The following is an 8,756-nucleotide window of genomic DNA, read 5'->3' on the forward strand; positions in this document are numbered from 1 at the left end:
ACTGCCGTCACCTCTGCCCACTGCCACCAGACCACTCCTGCCCACGCGAATCCCATCCTGTCCTTCGAGCTTGAACCCCTCAGGACCCAGGACGGCCCAGGACAGGCGCCAAACTCCAGGGCCCGGCAGACAAGGCTCCTATGAGCTGGTCCCCGCCTCCCGACCAGACACAGCATCCCCCCAACTGCTTATGTGCCCCCAACCGGAGACCTCCGGCTCCTCACACTTTGCCTTTCCATGGGCTGCTCCCTCTACTTTCCCATCAGGAAAATCCCCCTCCAGTTCTTTGAGTCCCATTCAGATGTCACTTGCTGTCACCCGTTCTCCAGCCTGTAGGGTGAGCTCCCAGCAGTGTATTCCCACTGCTGCACCTGCCCCCCGGCAGCCCCGGCAGGTCGAATGGGCCGATGTGAGCCTGATGTGAGTGGCTTGAGGGCAGCCCTGCATTTTACTCATGTTCACACCCCACCAGCCCTCAGCAAAGGCTTAGGGGCAGACGGATGTGCCCGAGGGCTTCAAGTTCCTGCCGCTTTTCAGATCCGACAGCTGGGTTTTTTCAAGACACAGCCCTCACGCTACTCCCATCAACACTCGGGGTCTGGGGTGCTCATTAAACATGCAGGTTCTCAGGGCCCCTCCTCACCCCCTCACCTCAAGGCAAAACCCCCGCTTCCTTCGCAGCCCCGCCCAAGCCCTCCCAGAAGCCCCCCTGTGGCATCTCATGGGGCCTCCGCCCCCCAGGAGGATGCAGACTTCCTGCCAGGTGTGGAACCCTGGACAAGGACTGTGCCTTCGCTCTGGGCCCTACAACACTCAGCAAACAGGCTGAACGTGGCCAGATGGGACAGCCAGACACTCCAGCCCCTGACCTGCGGGTTAGGGGTGCTTCCGAGTTGTATTTCCTGGGGGTCATCTGAAACGACAGAGAAAAGCACTGGTGAGGGCGGGGGTCCCAGGGGGTCTGTGGCCCCCTCAAAGGAGGGGCTCAGCTCTCAGACTACTTCCTCCTTGGACCTCCCACCCCTCTACTGCTGAACCCCCAATGGAATGTCTGTTAAAGGCCCCCCTGTGTCTGGGAGGTGCCTGCCCCATTCACCAGTCTGAGTCGGAAGCTGTTCCTTAGACCCCCCCAGCTGTTCTTGGGGAACCCGCCACCACCTGCTTTCCTGCCTGTCCCCACTGCCTAGGAGTTCTGTGGGTAGGGACGGGCTCTGATCACGTCAGGCCTCCAGCCTCCTCCCCACGGCCTGGCACACAGCGCCGTCCCGTCCGTCACAAATGAGGGACTGGCCCCGTGAACAAAGGACTAGGAGTAAACGCTGGAGCGGGGAGGTGAGCGTCCCCAGGCCAGACACCTTGCGCCACTGGGCTGAGCGGAGCAGAGCACTGGGAGGCCTGGTGCTCTCTGCCCGCCCCTCTGGGGTGAGGGCAGGGGCCGGTGATGGTGCAGTGCCCCCGCCGGCATGCCCGCCACGTGCGCCCTCCTGCAGTTCTGGCTTTCCCCACCAGGTGGGGCTGCTCGTGCGTGTGCACACCTGCCTCCCAGGTCGCTAACCCACCCGCCTCTGCTCTTGGCCACCACGGGGACCCAAAGCCCCCTCTATGCACACGGTTCCCCCGGTGTCTGAGCCGGGTCCCTGTGCGTGTCCTCCGGTGTCCTGGACTCACCCGAAAGGAGATGGTCCTGGGGCTGGACCGCTGCAGGGAGCTGCTGTAGGTGACCGGCGTGGGCGAGAACACGTCCTCCTCTTCCTCCTTGATGGGAATTTTCACCTGGATGGATGGAGGCACGTCACACAGGTGGAGCGCATAGCCCTGAGCCCACGCTGCCACGAGGACCCCAGGTGGCCCGGCCCGTCTCAGGACGAGGTGGGGAGGAAGGCAGCCCTGTGCTGTCCTCTGCCTCTGCTGTGGGGAGGGGACAAGTCCCGGGGTGCCAGACCACCAGGCAGAGCTCTCCAGGGGGCCTTCTGGAAGGACCTGAAGCGTCCCCAGTCTGCTGGGGCCCTGGGGTCCAGAGCCTGGGCGACGATACGCTCCCCATCACACAGCTGCCCCTGCCCTGCCTCAGTGTCCCCTATTCTGACCAGGGCTGTTAGCAGGCAGGGAGAGAAAGCCAAAGTCAGCCTGAAGGTGGGAGGACAGGAGCCGGACAGGGGGCCAGAGGACAGCTGGGGGGGGAGCATTGCCAACCTGGAGTGTGATGGGCGGGAGGCGGGACGCCACGGTGGGAGGGGCGGGCGCCCCCGGCTCTGCCGAGGGCAGGGGGCTCTTCTCAGAAGGGGCCCTTGCTCTTGGCTCCGGCTCCTTGGTGGCGGACTGGCTCTCCCCGGCCGCTGGTGGCGCCTGGGGCTGCTCTGAGGGTGCCGCCCTCTTTGGGGCCAGCTTTGTCTCTGACACCGGTGACTTCTCAAAGATGGACGCTTTCTCAGACACCAGTCTCTTCTGTGACCCTGACGTCGTCCGTGGGGCTGGCGGCTTCTCCGAGATGCTAATTTTTTCTAGAACTGGCTTCTTCTCTGAGGCTGCCGTCTTCTCCGGCAGCGACTTCCTCTTGGAGACAGAGGTTTCCTCTGCGCTCAGCCTCTTTTCCGGGGCCGGCGGCTTCTCTGGCATGGGGGACTTCTCCGAGACCCCCTTCTGCCCGCCTGCTGGCTCTCTGCCCGCCAAACTCTCCTCCTCCTTGGCCCAGGGACCCCGCTGCTCCCGGCTCAGTCTGCGGCGAGGCGGCACGTCCACCTCCTTCTTGGGCGCGACGGGCTGCTGCTTGGCCTGCATGGGGTCCGAACGGTCCCTCCCTTCCTCTGCCCCCAGCCGCTCCCGGATGGGGGCCTGGGCAACCTCCACCGCCTGCCGCCTCTGCCTGCGCTCCTGCCGCGTCCTGAGAATGGCCTGGACGTCCTCGCCATCATCTTTGGGGGCTGGGGGTCGTGGCTTGGGCACGTCGGCTTCTTCTACGTTCGGCAGCCTGAGCCGGGAGAGGAGAAACGGGATGGAAGATAGAATCAGAGGCTACCAGAGCGGGGAGAGGCCCTGGGGCGTCGGAGCCAATGGGCAGGCCACCAGGGCCAGCGGGGAGCGGGGAGAGGCAGAGCCCTGCCCCGCCGCCACCATCACTTCAGTAAGGGTCACTTCTGTCTGCTTCACATACTGGGCGAAGCACACCACGCTTTCAAAACAGTTTATAAGCCCCCTGTAAGGTCCAAGCACCCCGCGTTTAAACCCAGTCAACACACGCGAGTGAAACACAGCTTTCCGTGAGTCAGGCCCTGTGCCAGCATCAAAAGGAATCAATGCAGTCCCCGCCCTCAGAGCCGAGATCAAGCCCAGAGATACTCAGGGACTTGTCATAGGTCACACAGCCGATTCGTGCCGGGGCAGGACGAGAACCTGGAACCTCTGAGCGTCCCTACCGCTGGCCGCCACGCGCTGCAGCCACAGGCACCCGGCGCTCCTTCTCTGGGGACCCAGGGGTGAGGACGGCATGAGAGAATGGCCCAGCCCACAGCCTCCCGCAGGAGGGGCGCTTAGCGTCCTGGGCAGCTGCTCTCCATGCGACGTGGGACATGTCAATTCACTGGGCCTTTGTCTTCAGGTCTGCAAACCAGGCTCATTAGGAGGTGAGATGAGACTCACCCATGAGACGGCCCAGCACAGGGCTGGCACCCAGGGGACGTCCGTCAACCCCGGGCCCTTCTGTTCCCTTCCCTCAGACCCCAAATTCGGGGTCTGACTAGCCCCCAGAAGTGCACTGTGGAGGGTGAGGGCTAGAGGGGGCAGCCCGGTTTCACGGGGAGAGTGGAGCCGCAGAGCCCGACAGAGGCCCTGCCCCTCAGGAGTTCTCTCAGCACGTCCCCTGCGAACGCCTGGACCCCGTGGCTCCACGTGTAAGTGGGTCCGTCGCGCCTCTCTCGGGGTACTGTGAGTTATGTCCATCCGACGCCCAGCCAAGTGCTGACTGCCGGACGGAATGGACGGAGCAGAGCGGTCCCTGACCTGAGGCGGGTGGACCCGGGCAGGGTCAAGGAGGGGCTGGGGACGGCGGGGACGCTGACGCCCCTGCTCATGCCCTCGGCCTCCTCCCCCGGGCAGGCCGAGGGCTGCACTTCGTCCGTCACCCGGGCCAGGACCTGACGCCTCCCCCCGCCCTGACCGCGCACCTCTCTGCAGCCGGCCGGCCTCCGTTCTGGGCGAGTCTGGGAGCCTCGTCGTCCGCGCCGGAGCTGAGGTTCCGCTGTCTCCGCCGGCGCTCGCGCTCCTGCTCCTCCTCGTCTTCCAGGGTCCACTGCTTAGCCAGGCTGGGGGACAGAGAGGCCATCAGTGCCTGGCCAGCCGCCTGCGGGGCTGCGGGACACGCGTGGCCTCTAGGTGGCGCCCTCTGCGGGCAGCTGTGGGCACTGTCTGTGCAGAACACACTGCGTTGAAGAGAATACGAAAGACATAATAATTGTGTATGTTGATTGCATATTGGGATAATATTTTGGATACACTGGAGTAAGTCAGATATATTATCAAGTTTGCCTGTTTCTTTTTACTTTCTTAACGTGTCTACCAGAAAATTTTACGTATGGCTCACACTGTTATGTCTATTCAGTGGTTGTGACATTTCTGCTGAAGCTGCAGGATTTGGGTTCGACCGGAGTTTCTGGGCCATGGCACCGCTGGCATTGTGGCCGGAGAGCTCACTCTGTGGGCAGGCCTGCCCTGGACTGCGGGCCGCTGAATAGCACCTGGCCTCCACCCACTGGCTGCCAAGGGTGCCACCCCCAGGTGTGACAACCAAAACTGTTTCCAGACATTGTCGGACATCCCCTGGGGGGCACAACCATCCCCGATGAGACCCACTGGGCCGGCCTTGACTCTGGACTCCACAGTGGGAACGTGGCGCCTCCCTCTCCGGGGTGACGGGGGAGGCGGGCGGGCGCACAGTCCTGCCAGCAGGAGACAGATGAACGTGACATGCTCCCCATTCCTCCTGCAGGGGTTCCCCAGGCAGCCAAGCCTCCATTTAAGGAGCAGATGCCTTTCTGAAAAAAATCATGCAAACCCACACTTCTATACCGAGTCACATATGAAATGCATCTCAAAAGACTCCTGCAGAAAAGGGCCCTCCAGCAGCCATGAGGAAGGCCGCTAGCCTGCCCGCCCTGGGAGGGTCGCTTCCTGTCCTCGCTCTCACGTTCCTTCCTAAAATGAGGAAGGCAGCCACACGATGGCGCCAACCTTTTTCTCCAGGTCCAGCATCACATTGGTTGCCCCGACATCCCCTAAACAAGTATTTTGTGAGCACCCACGACATGCCAGGCCTGGCTGTAGGGACGGGACGCACAGGGCCCTCCTTTCCTGGAGGGCATGTCCCGAGTGGGGGTGTTGGGCAGAGCCAGGAAGTGACCCGAGGACAATGGAACAAGGTAGGAGGTGCTGTGAGAGAGGGGACTGGGCGGGGAGGCCTCTCAGCCCCGAGGAGCAGAGTGGCCCAGGAGGAGGGCGCAGCAAGCGAAGAGGCCTAGACGTGAGGAGCTGGGCGTTCAGGGGAAGGGTCGGGGGGCCGGACCGTGGCCACAGGGAGCTTGGATGGGGACAAGGCCAAGCAGAGGTCCTCGTGGACCAGGAAATGAATGTGGTTCCCTCCAAGTGTCTGGAGAGCCATCGGGTCGTTTCACCCAGGGGAGTGACACGATAGGGCGTGATTATTATTATTTATCTCTCTGGTTACTGCATGGAAAGAAAAACCGGAGGGGGCAGGGAGACAGGCAGCCGGGCCCGTCGGGGGCTCCTGCGACCGCCAGGTGAGAACAATGTGGCTTGAGCTGGGTGGCGACAGAGATGGAGACAGTGACAGATTTGGGACAGGTTTTGAAGACAGAGCCAGCGCGGGTGGGTTGGATGTGATGAGGAGAAGAGAAGAATCCGGGAAGACGAGCGTTTCGGCCTCAGCAGCTCCTGGGGCTGCGTCGGTAAGGTGGGACAGACCAACGGAGGACGCCTTGGTGACATGTCAGGCGGGNCTGGGAGCAGAAGGAACAGCTGGCTCTGGACTGCTTGGGAGACGGCCGGCCATGACCCTGGAAGTGCGCAGCAAGCAGGCGTCCCGGACAGGACACTGAGGCCGCAGGGTGCTGATGTGCCCGGGCTGACGCTGGGCCCCAGGGCACACCTGCCTCCGAGGCTGGGCTGGGGAGAGGCTGGCTGAGGGTCCCCGACACTCCTGGCCCCAGGTCCAGAGGCAGAAAAGGAGCAGAGCAAGTGGGGACGCAACTGTGGGAGGGCAAAGCTTGCAGGTGTGTCCGGGCAGCGCTTGTCACACCTGTGGGACAAACGTCCGTCAGATTAAGGGAAGGGGGCTCCTAGGTCTGAGAGGGAATGGTGGTATCTGGACAGGAAGGTGCTCCTTTGCCCACGCCCCATGGTCTGCGGGGTGAAGAGCGGGGGATTGACAGCTGGAGGGGGCACAGCCAGCTGGGGCCTCGACCAGGGTTCTTGGGGTTGGGGCGCACCAGCCTGAGAGCAGGACCAGGGCATTCTGGGTACGTGGAGTGTGCAGACCAGTTATTGTGTGCGAGCGCGCGGGGTGGGCGTGGGGTCTCCAGGGCAGCCCCTCTCCGCTCCCCTCACCTCAGCGTCCAGGGACGAGTCTGCCTTCTTTCCCCGCTGGGTCCTCTTGGCAGCTGCAGTCTCTCTCGCCACCTCCTGGTAGGGGCATTGGGGTGGGGACCAGGGACTACATCAGACTGTGGAGCAGCTCGGGACCCCCGGGCCCGTCCCCTTCCTGAGAGGGAGACCCAGGCCCGTTCCTCTTCTCTGTGCACACGCCCACTCCCACTGTCCACTCCTGGAATGTCTCCTTTGTTCTCAGGGTCCCTCTGATGCCTCTCATTCACCACCAAAGCACCCCTGGTCACAGGCCTCAGGGAGGGACCGGGTACCTGAGGGTCCTGATCCCCGGACTCCTGGGTCCTGCTGATCCACAGGTTGAGTCTTGACGTCACAACCCCTGAGAGTCTCAAGTTCTCCTGAAGAGAGAGGCTCCCATCAGGCCGTGGGGCCGCTGGGAAGAGCAAGGCGTTCCTGGCGCAGGACAGGCCCTCGCTCGCTGACCACCCGGCACAGCCCACGTGCACCCAGAGGCCCCTGACCCCTCCCCCAGGAGCTGCGGAGACTTGGGCTCAGGATACGAGCGGCAACTCAGGTCAAGGCGGGTTCTGCCAAAACCGACGCAGGAAAACATGCCGCTTCCCGGCACGGCCAGGACAAAGCTCTGGGTTTGGAGACCTCAGGGGGCCTCAGCCTGAGCCCTCACCTTCCGGCTGGAGGCTGGTTCTGCTCGGCTCTGGCCCGCCAGCTCCTTCTCGAAAAGGTGGCGCTTGCTGGCTACCCCCACGGGAGCCACAAGGAACTCAGTGCGAGAGGGGCCTGGAGACTTGATGGACTCAGACCTCTGGGAACGGGAGACAGAAATGGTGACCCACCAGGGCGGGCAGGTGTGCAGACCATCCCCGTGCCCCCACCCCACACACACCTGGCGGGTACCACCGCCCCCTGCGAGAGCCCTGCCCACCTGGATGGCGGTGTGGTATCTCTCCAGCTTCTCGCCTAACTTGACCGAGCTGGCTGGGAGCCTCACGCTGGCGCTGCAGGACAGGACAGGACAGGACAGGACAGGTGAGCCCCCAGGACGGGAGACCAGGCCTGCCCCGCCTCCATCACCGAGCGGCACGGCACCACCTTGGCCAACGTGAAAACCTAGACTCCAGGGACTGTCCTCGCTAGAAACAGCTCCCTAGAAACAGCCCCCTCGGTAGGACCAGAAACACCTGCCACCCCCCCGGCTCACCTCACATGTTCCCTGCACCCCCTCCCCATCTGCCCTCCCACTGCCGTCACCTCTGCCCACTGCCACCAGACCACTCCTGCCCACGCGAATCCCATCCTGTCCTTCGAGCTTGAACCCCTCAGGACCCAGGACGGCCCAGGACAGGCGCCAAACTCCAGGGCCCGGCAGACAAGGCTCCTATGAGCTGGTCCCCGCCTCCCGACCAGACACAGCATCCCCCCAACTGCTTATGTGCCCCCAACCGGAGACCTCCGGCTCCTCACACTTTGCCTTTCCATGGGCTGCTCCCTCTACTTTCCCATCAGGAAAATCCCCCTCCAGTTCTTTGAGTCCCATTCAGATGTCACTTGCTGTCACCCGTTCTCCAGCCTGTAGGGTGAGCTCCCAGCAGTGTATTCCCACTGCTGCACCTGCCCCCCGGCAGCCCCGGCAGGTCGAATGGGCCGATGTGAGCCTGATGTGAGTGGCTTGAGGGCAGCCCTGCATTTTACTCATGTTCACACCCCACCAGCCCTCAGCAAAGGCTTAGGGGCAGACGGATGTGCCCGAGGGCTTCAAGTTCCTGCCGCTTTTCAGATCCGACAGCTGGGTTTTTTCAAGACACAGCCCTCACGCTACTCCCATCAACACTCGGGGTCTGGGGTGCTCATTAAACATGCAGGTTCTCAGGGCCCCTCCTCACCCCCTCACCTCAAGGCAAAACCCCCGCTTCCTTCGCAGCCCCGCCCAAGCCCTCCCAGAAGCCCCCCTGTGGCATCTCATGGGGCCTCCGCCCCCCAGGAGGATGCAGACTTCCTGCCAGGTGTGGAACCCTGGACAAGGACTGTGCCTTCGCTCTGGGCCCTACAACACTCAGCAAACAGGCTGAACGTGGCCAGATGGGACAGCCAGACACTCCAGCCCCTGACCTGCGGGTTAGGGG

At 63.3% G+C, this 8,756-nt stretch overlaps 1 protein-coding gene across 1 annotated transcript in view; it reads right to left on the reverse strand.

Moving 5' to 3' along the window:
- The window catches only part of LAD1 (ladinin 1), a gene marked incomplete at its 5' end in the record, with an annotated part of 18,939 nt that continues 10,183 nt past the window's right edge, over window positions 1–8,756 (reverse strand). The window contains 11 exons of the mRNA XM_019637999.1: window positions 1–913; window positions 1,669–1,773; window positions 2,194–2,968; window positions 4,161–4,415; window positions 6,158–6,307; window positions 6,398–6,501; window positions 6,616–6,690; window positions 6,927–7,013; window positions 7,301–7,438; window positions 7,520–7,631; window positions 8,192–8,244. Coding sequence (XP_019493544.1) covers window positions 653–913; window positions 1,669–1,773; window positions 2,194–2,968; window positions 4,161–4,415; window positions 6,158–6,307; window positions 6,398–6,501; window positions 6,616–6,690; window positions 6,927–7,013; window positions 7,301–7,438; window positions 7,520–7,631; window positions 8,192–8,244 — 2,115 coding nt within the window. The remainder of the gene's footprint in view (window positions 914–1,668; window positions 1,774–2,193; window positions 2,969–4,160; window positions 4,416–6,157; window positions 6,308–6,397; window positions 6,502–6,615; window positions 6,691–6,926; window positions 7,014–7,300; window positions 7,439–7,519; window positions 7,632–8,191; window positions 8,245–8,756) is intronic.

This window comes from Hipposideros armiger, unplaced genomic scaffold, assembly GCF_001890085.2.
Source record: "Hipposideros armiger isolate ML-2016 unplaced genomic scaffold, ASM189008v1 scaffold_37, whole genome shotgun sequence".
In the NCBI taxonomy this organism is placed as follows: domain Eukaryota; kingdom Metazoa; phylum Chordata; class Mammalia; order Chiroptera; family Hipposideridae; genus Hipposideros; species Hipposideros armiger.